The sequence below is a fragment of the Clarias gariepinus genome, chromosome 14, assembly GCF_024256425.1.
Source record: "Clarias gariepinus isolate MV-2021 ecotype Netherlands chromosome 14, CGAR_prim_01v2, whole genome shotgun sequence".
In the NCBI taxonomy this organism is placed as follows: Eukaryota; Metazoa; Chordata; class Actinopteri; order Siluriformes; family Clariidae; genus Clarias; species Clarias gariepinus.
The window spans coordinates 7,269,486-7,284,132 of NC_071113.1; the positions used below are offsets into that span (position 1 = coordinate 7,269,486).

Consider the following 14,647-nt stretch of genomic DNA (forward strand, 5'->3'; position numbering starts at 1 on the left):
AATTTATTTGCGAATGTGCATTTTTGTGCACAGATGGACACCCCGGCTATGGAAAGTAAAAGCCTTGTAACATCTTTTTTTCATCTATTAACTAAACCAATTGATTGTAATTGGCACAACTTCTCAGGCTCAAACTCATCAGTTAAATCACCTGCTTTGTGCACAGGAAAAACTATAATACAGAACATATGGTATCTTAATACTTTTGCCCACTACTGTAGATTTACTTTAATTAAAAAATATACAAGAATGGTTATCTTTAAAAAGCTTTATTCAAAGAGGCAAACAGGTTTTTAAGTAAACGGCTCACTCGCTTTTGTGTAACAGTCGGATCTACTCAATGGTAGCAGAGAGGATCAATTATAATTTAAAAGACTTAAAAGTGTTTGACTACATCATAAGACACCATTAATCCAAATTAACTGCTCGTTTCTTGCTTCACTTACTAAGGACAGACAGACAGACAGACACACACACACATACATCTCATTTTGTCTTGTTTTTCTTTGGTTTCCCTGTGAGGCCTTTCCTTCTCTTCAGGTTGATGTAAAGGAGAGCAAAGTTAATAATGTATGTTGACACACACACCATGCAGAAATCACCCAGCACCAGCACTAGAATAGCTGCTAGATAGATTGAGCCAACTAGTGACACCCACGATGAAATGACCAAGAACTGTGCTGATGAAGTGGACAACATTTGGCCTGCGAAAGTGAAAAAAAAAAAAAATTATTTATTTTTTAATTACTAAGTCGAATAGCAATTACTGGATGTAAAATGTTAACAGTATGTTTGAACTCTGTAGTTACTGCAGTAATCTAAAGCTGCACAGAGGTTTTGTCTTGTCAGCATTTGGACAGATATACTCACCTAGGCCTAGCTGCAGCGTGTAAAAGATAATTCCCAGCATACTGTTTGGTTGGTTCAGAAGGCTGTCCTCTGGGGCAAACAGCTGAACAAATCCAAATCCACGTCCCCACCTGACAAAAACATACAAACACTGTCAGTGTTGGAAAAGTGTTTATAATATGTAATAAGTGATAAGTATTTATTTTTGGCATTCTTGCCAGTAAGGAAACCTGTACAACAATACTGTGATAAAATTTGGATAAATCTACAGATACTTGTTAATTGGTAACATTGTTACTTCCTTAGTAACCTTATTTGAAAAGAAAGCCGAGTGGCAATCTAGTGACATTTAAATCAGATATAAGTGTCTGTCCATTACTCAATGTGGCTCTCCAGCTCCAATATTTAATCACTAATTAACCTTGTTCCATAACCACAATCATTAATCATAATTGTTACACATGCCAAATTATTGATCATGATTGATATCAACAGCTACTTACCAATGATCAGCAAATTTCTGTGTTCTTTGGTTTAAACTCTCTTTTTGGTTATAAATGTATCCATAACAGTAATAACAGTAAATAATTCCCTCCATGAAGGGATGATGTTTCCTTTTTGTATTATACTGTAAATACATGGGGGGCACGGTGGCTTAGTAATTATTACTGTCACCTTGCACCTCAAGTGTCCGGGTTCGATTCCCACTTTAGGGTCTGTGTGCATGGAGTTTGCATGTTCTGCCTGTGCTTGGTGGGTTTCCTCCCACAGTCTAAAAACATTAGGCTAAGATTAGGCTAATCGGCGGTCCCAAATTACCTGTAGTGTTGGTGGGATTACAGAGGTTCCTAGATGGATGGATGAACTATATATTTAAAGTATTTTCTATTAAATTATCTTTAATTCTAAGGTATTCTAAGCACTTTTTTTCGGCTGTTCGCATCAAAAGGTTTGCCATAAAGGACCACATGGCTTTTTTGCCATAAAGAACCATTCGATCGAGTATGATGTGTGGCAACCCACTGATGGCAGGGCTCAAACTCAGATCCTTAAATCCTCAGATCAACAACATAAAGCAGCCAGCATTGCCCCTAAAGTAGTCTAAAGTATTATCAGAAAGTGTTCATTGCTGTACGTTGCTTTACCGCCACCTGGTGGTCGTGACTTCCCTCGTCTTCTTTTCTATTTAAATCCTCTTTTACCAAATCCTTGTGCTCATTCTCCATTTTCTAAAGCGATTTTGCTGAGACACAGGTAACGTGTTGTGATTTGCGAATGATGCAATACATTTGCATAATTTGCAAATTTGCATAATTTTAGTCTGTCATTTCCCCTAAACAGATTGGTGGGAGAGTTATACGTGGCATAAGTGGTGTAATATATATATATATATATATATATATATATATATATATATATACAAACTGTTCCTTAAATACACTTACACTGTAAGACATTTTTACCTTGAGGTGAAAACCTTGGAGCAGCTCACCGACTCGGCCAGGTCGCACATAGCTCGGTAATCTGGGTCGCTTTCACGGGAAGACTTCACATGCAGAGCATAAACCGACAATAATAATCCTACCACACAAAGTGCGAAGCGAACCTTGCTTTCCCATTTCGGCACGCCGTCAGATGATTTACTAGAGGACATAGCAGGAATACGACGTATCTAATATACAATAAAATGAAAATGTTGCAAGATCTTATTCTGAGCTCTGATTTGTAACAGTGAGTCTTTGAAATGTATAACTTTGTAGCACTTTTCTGCTACGTGGAGAAATCCGGAGCTCGCTCTCTGATTGGCTGGGTGTATCTGCAGGCGTGTGTTCTGATTGGTCAGTAAGACAGTGCTTCTGTATAATAAAAAGTATTATTATATACCGTTGTTTATAATTTTAGACAATAATTTGATTACGTCCTACATTTTATGCATTCATATAAACCTAAAAAAAAAAAAAAACTCTTGAATTAGGTTCTTTACTTGCTGACTGGAACAACACAAAATCCTCTTTACAGTCAAAGCAGAAGCTCTATTAAAAAGCTGGACCTGTTCCTGCCCTTTCTGCGGGGACAACACGCCACGTGTGAATGTTTAATTTTGTGACTATGAACTGAAAAGGATTTACTGCCCCTGAGAAAAATGTAATATGTAATTTATTTGTATAGCACATTTAAAAACAATAGTTGTTGGCCAAGGTGCTGCACAAAAGCTCAACCAAAATCACTCAAGATAATTCGAAAAAAAATATATATATAAAGTCCGCCAAAAAATGCCAAATCTAATTTTATTGCCATACATTATATGATAATATCATAACAATATTATTAATATAATATACAAACTATTTTTCTTTACCAAAAGTAAAATTTTTTCAGCTGACTAATATATGTTATATAATTGTTATAATAACAAAGATTGGATAAATATGTGTGTGTGTGTGTGTGTGTGTGTGTGTGTGTGTGTGTGTGTGTGTGTGTTTATGCTATTTAGAAACCTCTGCCAGTGGTGGTATTTATTCTCATTTTTACGACCATGGTAGGACCTCTGGTCAACGTTCACACACGCAATCACACTTTTAGCCTAATCTGCATATCTTTGCACAGTTGGAGGAAAACCCACCATTGCATCACAACCTCCTACAGCCAGACATTGACCAAAAAATAAATGTGCCTTGATTTAGACAAGACCTCACTGAAGGTGTAAACTTAGTAGTCAATAAAGTGATGCATGTACAGCACTTCTATCATTAATTTTTTTGATCGGAAGGTAGTGGGTTCAAGCACCAGCACCACTAAATTGCCACTGTTGAGCTCTTGATCATGGCCCTTAACCCTGCCCCAGGGGGCTGTATCCTGGCTGACCTTGCACTCTGACGCTGGATTCCTTACCAGGATATGTGAAAGCAGGTCTTATGAGTTAAGGTGCAAGAAGATGAGTTTTGAACCAGTTGCAAGAGTGAGAGAGAGAATTTTTTTCCCCCTGTATATAGGTTATGTGTATTTGTAGACAGGGGGCCCTGTTTAAAGTTGGCTAAATGACCTAGAGAGTCTAAACACAAAAAGCAATTTTGTGAGCCTTTCTCACAATAATGTGGATGAAATTACATACCACATTTTAATATTCCCCAAGTAAGGATGAAGAATCATTATTACCAAGACATGCAGATTAGGATAATTAGCGTTCTCAAAAAAAAAAAAAAAAAAAGAGTGTGCATAAAGAAAAGGAATGAATGTATAAATGCTATGCTTCCAACTTTGAAGAAGGCCCTTTTCTGTGCCCTACTGCACAAAGCAAGGACTATAAAGACATGGTTTGATGAGTTCGGTGTGGAAGAACCTGACTGGCTTGCATGCACAGAGCCTTGACCTCAATCCCATCGAGCAGCCTTGGGGATGAACCGGAACGAAAATGGCAAGCCAGACCTTCTCGTCCGACATCAGTGCTTGATATCATAAATGCTCTACAGAATGAACAGGCATGAATTCCCACAGAAACACTCCAAAATCTTGCAGATAGCTGCGAATGGGGGACCAACTCCATATTCGAGTGTATATATATAGACCTATATTTGGATACAATGTCATTGCAGGGTTGGCCAAATACTTTTGATCATATAGTGTGGGTGTGTGTGCAGCCTTTGATCCCAGTGTGTTTACAGTGCACTATCAGCAGATGAGTGGGAGGCGCCCTCTCACTGTGTAAACAGTGGAACAAGTCAGTGTATATGGTGAGGGTTTTAAACAGACAAAAATTTAACCACGGTTTCTTTTGACGGTGTTCAAAACACGACCTCGGCACCAGAACACCTTCCCAACGGTATGTGACAAAGAGCTTTGGCTCCTTCAATGTGTTTACCCGCGACTCATTTCAGGTCGGCACCGCCCAAACAATGGTTCTATTCAATAGCGTAAGGGTCCCGCCTCTTCAGAATGACGACGAGCTGATTGGCTGATCCATCCGCAGGTTACACCAGATTGGACGATCGCACTGCCATTCACACACAACACGGAAGATTAGAAGGAAGTGGAAAAGCGTTGCGATAGACAGCTTAGAGAGAAGGAGCCATGCTTTGACAGAATCGTTCACAGGGTCGTTGCTGTCCTTATATGATTATAAGGTGAGAATTCCGAGTCTTTCTTGGTACACGATGATTTTTATTGTTTTATTTAAAGCGCGAATTAAGAGATAACACAGAGTGGTTGTGCAGTGGGACATCACGCCCCTAAACACTGCTCGTTCTGCCTGGGTTAATAAACCCTCTACATTATATTTTATACATGTTTTTTTGATAGTTATTTTAAATTCAGCTTCATTAAATAATAACTGATTTATAGGGTCAGTCTAGAAATGGTCAAAATGTTCAGGATTTTCAGTAATCCACTTGTATATAATGTAATATAATAAGATATCTGTATGTTTCTGTGTCACACACACACACACACACACACACACACAGATCATCCATAACCCTATTGTTATACCTAATATTGAGAAGGTCCCCTGGTATGCACTGTGCGACACCTTTCGATCACAACCAGCATCAACCGTTTCATTAATTTGAGGGGAAAACCATGTTGTCTAGCCATCATAATCTGTCCCTTCTCACAGTAGCTACAAGTGGGTGGGATATATTAGGCAGCAAGCGAACCTTTTTTCCTAAATTTGATGTATTGGAAGCATTTGATGTATTGGGCCAGGGGTAGCTCAGTGGTTAAGGCATTGGACTACGGTTCGGAAGATCCCAGGTTCAAACCCCACAACCACCAAGTTGCCACTGTTGGGCCCTTGAGCAAGGCCCTTAACCCTCAACTGCTCAGATGTGTAATGAGATAAAAATGTAAGTCGCTCTGGATAAGAGCGTCTGCCAAATGCCTAAATGTAGGGAAAAAAATGGGGAAGTAAAATTGTAAGGATTTGAGTGACTTATGTCTGGACATACCAGAAGTGATCCAAGGAAGGAAAACCTGTGAACTGGTGACAGAGTTATATGTCGGTCTTTATGCTGCTCCCATCGAGAGGTCACCACAGCGGACCATCCGATCCGCACGCTTGGCACCGGTTTTACACTGAACACCTGGTCCCGTCCTGATGCAACCTTTACGTTTAGTTTGGGCTATGGACCGGAACTGCATCCAGGGGCTGGGGTTTGAGCACTGGGTGGAAATTGAACTTGGGCCTCCCACATACTGTAGCAGACAGAAAAAACAGTGAGAGCCACTGATCTACCAGTGCCCTTTCTACAGGGTTATATACATTTCTAAAATATTATTTTGCAATAAGACTTGTTTTCCTTGAAATATGCTTCATGGTATTTTATCAGCCTTGGTTTGGGATTTGGCAGGGGGTGGGGTGGGGTGGTGTGGGGGAAGAGGCTAGAGTCTATACGAGGAGACTTGGGGCACAAGGTGCATGGCACACACATACACTCTCGCTACTCTAAGTAGCTCGCTAAGTCCAGGGAGAACATACAAACATATAAATAAATTAAATTGCCGTTCTCAACTTGTCCATAGTGTGTGTGGGTGTCGAAGATAAATTATGGGGATATTATATATTATCTTATATTATATTATATAGCAGCACGGTGGATTGGTGGACTCCTTGCACCTTCATGTTCCAGGTTTGAGTTCTCTCTCGGGGTCTGTGTGCATGGAGTTTGCACGTACTTCCTGTGCTTGGTGGGTTTTCTCTGAGTACTCCAGTTTCCTCCCACAGTCCAAAGACATGCAGATTAGGTTAATTTGCGTTTCTAAATTGCCCATAGTCTGTAAATGAGCATGTGGATTGGCACCTTGTCCAGGGTTTACCCCGCCTTGTGTCCTAAGTCTCCTGGAATAGTCTCCAGGCCTCCTCAGGACTGTATACAGGATAAAGCATACAGACGATGAGTAAATAAGAGTAATATATAGTCTAGGCTTCAATTTCCAACCACTGAATGCTCAGAGAAAATGGGAGGGTTGCATCATGAAGGGCATCCGGTGTAAACCCGGTGTGGATCGGATGATCCGCTGCATCGACCCCTCAACGGGAGCAGCCAAAAGACCAACAACAGCAACGACCCTTGTTGAAAAGCTCATAGTCACTGTTCACTGCATTCTCACATTCTAAAAAAAGTTATTAAACTACGAGTAGTTTATATTAACCACAGCTCTCTTAGTCATAGTTTGTTTATATTTCCTGTGCCTTTTTTGTTATTCTTTAAACAATAAAATAGTTATCCAATAACACACTGGTCTCCAAGCAGTAACAGTAGCTGGGGTCACGTTCTGTAGTAGACCGTATCAGTAACACAGTATTTGTTGTACATGGCAGGTCATGTCTGAAGGTGTTACATTTTCAGTGTCTCCTGTATTTAAAAGGTCCAGGATGTCATCTAGTGAAGTTAAGAAATCAAACGACCCTGTAGCCAACAATAAGAGGGAGAGTAACAGTGAGAAGAATCAACAGGCACCTGGGGTTGAACATCACTCCCAACCTGTCAACGATGCATCAACCAATGCAGATGCAAGCACTGTGGCTGCGAAGAACCTGGCACTTCTTAAAGCCCATTCGTTAGATGTAAAGTTTGAGGTCGGTGAAGAGTACGACGTCATCGAGACCATCGGCACAGGTGCCTACGGTGTCGTATCATCTGCCAGGAGGCGAGACAATGGTAGGAACTGAAGAGTGTTGAATACATTTTGTATTCAGTTAATATAACTCTTAAGGGTTAGAATGACACGTACAGTGCCGTGCAGAGGTATTTATACCTCTTAAACATTTCAATAATTTGTCGCGTTAAAACACAAACGTAGATGTATTTTATTGGGATTAGACCAACACAAAGTGCCACATAATTGTGAAGTGAAAGGAAAATAATAAATTACAAATGAAAATCTGAAAAGTGTGGCATGGATTTGTATTCAGTCCCCCTAAATCAATACTTTTGTAGAACCACCTTTTGCTGCGATTACAGCTGCAAGTCATTTGGGCATGTCCCTACCAGCTTTGCACATCTAGAAAGTGAAACTTTTGACCATTATTCTTTGCAAAATATGTAGCTCAAGCTCAGTCAGATTGGATGGATAGCATCTGTAAACAGCAATTTTCAAGTCTTGCCACGGATTCCCAATTGGATTTAGGTTTGGGGCAGTGACGTGACAAAATGTGATTTGACAAAAAGTTCAAGAGATGTGAATACTTTAGCAAGGCACTGTACTTTGAGATTGGGATCTGGACTTTTTACATTATGAAATGCTGGTTTTAATGATGGTCCATGTTACTGATATTCTGTATGCATACTTAGGGCAGATGTAAATGTTTTCCATTCATTTTTATACAGGGCAACAGGTGGCAATAAAGAAGATCCCGAATGCCTTTGAAGTTGTGACTAATGCCAAACGCACACTTCGAGAACTCAAGATCCTGAAACACTTTAAACATGACAACATTATTGCAATTAAGGACATTCTTCAACCCATGGTGCCTCCTTCGGCATTTAAATCAGTGTACGTGAGAGCAGTGTCACATGGAAGTTGTAGAAATCCATTTGTATATAAAAAGTGTACACTTTTGTTAATTGTTTCTGCTGATGTATGTTTCTTCTTATAGGTATGTAGTCCTTGATTTAATGGAGAGTGACCTGCATCAGATCATCCACTCAAGACAACCTCTGACTCCTGAGCACACACGCTACTTTTTGTACCAGCTGTTGCGTGGTCTGAAGTACATCCACTCAGCCAATGTAATCCACCGTGACCTGAAGCCGTCCAACCTGCTGGTGAATGAAAACTGTGAGCTAAAGATTGGGGACTTTGGCATGGCCCGAGGTTTGAGTGCCGCACATGCTGAGGAGTCCCGTTCCTTCATGACAGAATACGTGGCGACACGTTGGTACCGTGCACCCGAGCTCATGCTCTCACTTCATCACTACAGCCTTGCCATTGACCTCTGGTCAGTGGGCTGCATCTTCGCTGAGATGTTGGGTCGAAAGCAGCTCTTCCCAGGCAAACACTATGTGCACCAGCTGCAGCTGATTCTCTCTGTCTTGGGTACACCAGCCGAGAGTGTGGTTGGTGCTATCGGAGCTGAAAGGGTGCGCTCTTACATCCAGAGCTTGCCTTCTAAGGCACCTGTGCCCCTCACCAGACTGTTCCCACAGGCCGACCCTGTTGCACTGGACCTTCTGAACGCCATGCTGCGCTTTGACCCTCGCGAACGGATTAGTGTGGTCCAGGCACTAGACCACCCTTACCTTGCCAAGTATCATGACCCAGATGATGAGCCTGTGTGTGTGCCTGCCTTTGATTTTGAGTTTGACCGACAGCCTATGGGGCGAGAGCAGATCAAGGAGGCCATACTTGCTGAAATACAGGACTTCCACCAAAAAAAACAAGGTGGCAGAAAGATTCAGTTTAAACCGTTTCAGAGACAAGTAGCAGGAAGCACAAGTAATCATTCGTATCCAATGTTACCCAGTACTCAAAACCAGCCAAATGTGACCCACCCTCAGCGGCAAACAGCAAGTCAAAATTTGGTCATAGCACAGAGCTCAGTTCCCTCAGTTTCTTCATTAAAAAAGCAAACTGCTCCACCTGATTTTACCCAAATTGCTAATTATTTGACACCATTCACAAGAAGCTGTCAGGATGTAGACATGCCTAGTGCCAATTCAGATGGACAGCCAGAGACAATAGACCTTACCACTCCCACATCAAGCCAAGGCACGCCACCTTGTGAACCAACTGGAGACTGCACCAAGAGCGAGGCTTCTACAAATCAAACTCCTGCTGTACAGGCAATTCAGAGCCAGTCACTCCACCAGCCATCAGCCTCTACAGTACCACCATCTTGTCTTACTAAATCTGGGGCCTCTCTTTCTCTATCTCAAACACAAGCTCAGTCTCTATCTCAGTCGCTCTCTCGTTCACTCGGAAAAGGCGGAAAAGCAACTTTTGGGGAGACCTCCCGAAAGGAAGGGGCAATTTCAGATGATACCAAAGCAGCACTTAAAGCAGCTTTACTAAAGTCAGCACTGAGGCAAAAGGCACGAGGTAGGTGCAACCATACATCCATCTGGGGATCATGCCTGTTTTCCTTTTTGCCATTCAAATTGATTCCAAAAACAAAATACAAGCTGAATTCCGTATGTGGAATTATGGGATGATTTTTAAGTAAAGGATTTTATTTGGACAAAAAAAAAGAGAAATTATTAGTATGCTAGTTACAAAAATATTTGTAAAAACTGGACCAGAAATTATAATTTCTCAAAATATAGCAAATTATTAAAAATTAAAATAAGATTGTTGGTGGCTCAGTGGTATGCCATGCCGAAGAGCTGGGTTTGATTCCCGACTTCAAACCCAGCGACTGGATGCAGGGCATTCTTATTGTCGATCCCAATCCCAAATAAAAATTTAAAGATCAGATAGGAGCAAATGCTAAAATTAATATATATATATATATATATATATATATATATATATATATATATATATATATATACACTGAAATTAGGCAGATCAGTATCATTGGCAACACTGTCTGCTTAGACAGAGGGTGGCCAAAATAGAAGAGTCCTTCAGTTTTCCTCAGTCTTTTAATGATTCTTTTAAATGCTGTTTGTTATTGAAAAAGGAACAAAGTTAATTATAATTTTGTTATTTTTGTTCTTCTTCATTATTATAAGAACCTACACTACAACTTACTCCTATAGTCTATGACTGCTGGTTATAGCCTGGCAGTCAGTGAATGTGTATGTGAATGTGGTTAATGTTGTTTGCCATTTGCAGAAATGGTGATAATAATTTAAAGTCAAAGTGGTTGTCATTTCAGCCATATACAGCAGGTACAGTAGTACATAGTGAAACAAAACAATGTTCTTCCAGGATCATGGTGCTACGTAAAACAGCACAGAACTATACATATCTAAAAATTATACCATGAAACCCTAAATTACAATAGTGCAAAATGCATGTGCAACCAGTGCAAGACAGGTATGTCTATGGGTAAAAGTGATTCCCAGAGCCCATTCCCAGAACGTTGCTTTAAATAACTACATATTTCAGTCATTTGTAAAGGAAAGGGGCAGGGTAGCACATGGGTAATAATCAGAATGGTCTACCAACAAAAATGCAATAAGCAAATCAGAACAACACAGATGTGCTGATATTCAGTACAACTGCTTGAATGTGACATTGCTTTTATACAACAGTTCCACCAACACCATTTATTATTAAGAGATCAAATTTTGTTTGTTTATTTAACCAGTTATGTTGCTTCACTAACTCATATCCTTCCACAACTGGTACAGTAGAACCAACCAACCATGACTGGCGGGGCTGGTGACCAACAGTTAGTGTAATCAACAGGGTATTAGTTTTAGATACTTAAGAGTAGCCAAACGTTGAGAAGAATAACATTCCAGAAGAAAATTCCTAAAAAGACCTAAAAATTAATATTTGTTATTCTTTGTTATCCAGACGGAAGTGCTGCAGCCCTGGGTATAGACCTCGGCAGCGGGACTGGGAGCTCTTCTGGTGTTTTGTCTTCTGGTCCAGAACACAGGAGACCTGTTACAGCACAAGAGAGACAGCGGGAGAGAGAGGAGAAACGACGGAAAAGACAAGAACGAGCGATGGAGCGAAAGAAAAAGATGAAAGAGAAGGAAAAGAAGGATGGCAAATCAAGCGAGTCTTTCGGTGGTGTCGTGCTGAGTGACAACGACAAGAAGCTGCTGGAACGGTGGGGACGAATGATGGACAAATCACAGGTCACAGACATTAACCCAGCTAAGTCCAGTAACAGTAAGACAGGCTCCTGCCAGATGCAGGCAACCATAGGTAAAGGCCTGATAAAGATGCCATCAGACACTGTGGAAACAGTGGCAGACAAACAACCAAGAGAGCTGCAAGCATTCAAACCACCTCAACAAATAGTGCCTCAGATTAGCCAGTGTGTGGCGTCAGGCATGTTCCATCCTAATGCCACATTCAATTCATTGCCAATGCCCCTAGGCTCTACTCAAAATGGGGATATTGGGATGGTGTCAGTTAGTGGAGGTGTAGGGCGTGGGCCTTTGACTATAGTTGGAGGTGGAGCACTTGGTGTTGCTGCAGCCCCATGTACCCTTACCAAAAGTGATGCATTAAAACCTCAACCTTCAACTCAGTTCCAGGGGTGTGGGACAGTATTAAGCACTGTAGGGAACTGGACAGGGAACCAGACCAGCGGAGGAACAGCACACCTTCCGCAAGCACAAATCCCACCCCAGTCTCAGCAGATTCAGCTGTCTTCGCCACAGCTGAGCAATGTGAGCCTACCACAGCAGCCAATTATGCTCACTCAAACCCAGTCTCTTGCACATCCCCAACAAAACCAACCTCTTATGCACCCCCAACAAGCTCAACCTCTTCCTAGCTCTGAAATGCCCATGACTAACCCTCCTGTGAAACTCTTTTCATCAGACTCCTTTATCAACAAACCTTTAGTATTGACTCCCAATGGGACAACAAGAGGTGGAATTCAGGACACCAACAGGTCTCTTTCTAACCAAGAATCTGCAGGTGCTTCTGAGTCCCTGGAGAAGTTGTGTTCTGTCCTTGGTAAACAGCAAAATGGTACTCCTTCAGCTGAACCTTCTCATGGAGCACCTGGTTCAACCGCCCCAACATGTCTCACAGACACAGGAATACCTGGGAGCTGCAGAGCACCAGACATCCATACAGTCACACTACAGCTGTCTAAGTCACAGGTGTGTTGTGAATAACAAACAAAATACGAGTGATTTTTAGGACTTTAATTGAATGGTATTCTTAGATTCTGAATGGTTTGTGCTACTGTGCGGATATTTTGAAATATACTGAAAGGATTGTCTGGCAAATATGGTAAACATACACTGCCTGGTCAAAAAAAAAAGGTCACACACACTAAGTTGATTAAATCGCACTATGTGGTGGCCAGTTCATGTGTGAAAGTGATTCCTCATGCACTCAGAATCACTCTTTCGCAGTTTGAATCCTGAAATATGGCCGTGCCATCAGGTAAGAAAACTCCATAGATGTGATAACATGGTCATTCAGTACATTCAGGTCATCAGTTGACCAACTAAAGCAACCTCAGATCCTAACACCGCCTTTAGAGGCTTGTACAGTGGACACTATGCATGATGGGTACATTGCTTCATAAGCTTCCATTCTTACCCTGATGCACACATCACTCTGGAATAGGATGACCATGTGACCTTTAACCATGGCTTTATTTCAATGCTCCTTAGAAAATTTAAGTCTTTTTCCTGATTAGTCCCACTAAGAGTTGGTTTTCTTATAGACACACTGTTTAGTCCCATTCCTGCAAGTTCTTATCCCGTTGTGTGTACGAAAATGTTTACTTTCACTATTATAGTTTTCTTTGCTTAATGCTGCCCAATAATTGTGACTATTTTGCCCAGGTTGTGTATAATGCTGAAGGTTTTCCAAACTGTTTAGTCTCCCCTTGCTCATGTTTTTGCCAGGTTGAAGATATTTTGCCCCCAGTTTTTTCTGTGACACCCAAAGGCAGCGGGGCTGGATATGGTGTCGGCTTTGATCTTGACGATCTCTTCAATCAGTCACTTACTGATCTCCAGCATTCAGACCTCAGGGAAAGGTCAGTCTCATTTACAATGCAAATGTATTTATAAGACACTAATGTAAAGTATTGACCACGGTTTCCTTTGTTTAGATGTTGCCTGTACACTTATTTTAAATTTGTTCTCTGCTTTCATGACAGTTACAACGACTCTGCACCCCTCTCTGCGTCCTTGCTCTCGGATTGGCTGGAAGTACACCGCATGACCCCAGCTGACTTGGAATCACTTCAGCAGGAGCTCCAGCTCGGATCTCCTATGATCCTTTCTGACAACTCCAACCTCCCTTAGACTAAAGTTCAAGTCATCATTCCTCTCCACTCTCCATCATGACAAATATGGCCCCTTAATTTATCGTACCCAGGATCATGAACAGTACTATACCTCCAGGACAAGTGCCAACTTCACTACAAACATTATTTAAACTTTGAAAAGATGATCATTGGTTGTTGATTTTTGTTGTTGTTAATGATTTTGTTTGGCATGCTGTAGATTCTCTAATATAGCTATTCAGATCAGTGTATGTTTTTTGCAAACAATCTTTTGCTCCATCTAGACATATCCAGTCAAGTTTTACTCCTAAGAATTTAAACAGTTCTAACAGTTAGCTAAAATTGCTACTATCCACGATCAAAAACGGGTGCCAAGTTAGCATTCTGGTGCTAATTCGGTGCTAAAACAAATCATTTCAGTTTCTTATGATAATACAAGGTTTACACTGGGTGACAGGCAACAGGTTGATCTTGATTTTGTCGTGCCAAGTTGGATACTTTGAGACCGAAATGTCAAATTTTCCTACTGGCAGCTAAGATTAACTGCAGCAAAGTGTAAAAGCACTACAAAAAGATATTTGTGTCTTTCCATGGTGCACTCAAAATACAACAAGGGCACATTGAGCAGATTATAACTTGGATTAAAAATGGATCAACCCTTGCCTTGAAACCATGTTCCTTGTGAATACCTAGCACACTTCCAAGTGGTGAACGATAACACCTGAGCGCAGTGTTATGAGCAGCCTAAGTAAATGTTACTAAGCAGGTTCAAGTGGGCATTTCATAAATACATTTTCGGTATTAGTGTTCAGATAAATGATTTTTGCACCAGCATGACAAATAACATTTGTTTGCAATAAAGGAACAAAAATAAGTTGAGACAGTTGGTTTCACTGCTTCACCGAGTAATGCATAACA

The 14,647-nt window shown here is 41.0% G+C and overlaps 2 protein-coding genes across 2 annotated transcripts; one reads left to right on the forward strand and one right to left on the reverse strand.

Moving 5' to 3' along the window:
* Positions 1 to 237: 237 nt before the first annotated feature.
* vkorc1 (vitamin K epoxide reductase complex, subunit 1) lies at positions 238 to 2,632 on the reverse strand. The gene is made up of 3 exons (XM_053511423.1): positions 2,313 to 2,632; positions 871 to 980; positions 238 to 704 (listed from the first exon to the last, which is right to left on the reverse strand). The coding sequence occupies exons 1-3, from the start codon at positions 2,501 to 2,503 to the stop codon at positions 487 to 489; spliced, it is 519 nt and encodes a 172-aa protein (XP_053367398.1). The 5' UTR covers positions 2,504 to 2,632; the 3' UTR covers positions 238 to 486.
* A 2,247-nt stretch (positions 2,633 to 4,879) lies between these two features.
* mapk7 (mitogen-activated protein kinase 7) lies at positions 4,880 to 14,603 on the forward strand. The gene is made up of 7 exons (XM_053511419.1): positions 4,880 to 4,970; positions 7,213 to 7,505; positions 8,175 to 8,340; positions 8,444 to 9,885; positions 11,314 to 12,584; positions 13,344 to 13,477; positions 13,601 to 14,603. Exons 1-7 carry the CDS (start codon positions 4,960 to 4,962, stop codon positions 13,746 to 13,748), a joined length of 3,465 nt encoding a protein of 1,154 aa, XP_053367394.1. The 5' UTR covers positions 4,880 to 4,959; the 3' UTR covers positions 13,749 to 14,603.
* The last annotated feature ends 44 nt before the right edge of the window (positions 14,604 to 14,647 follow it).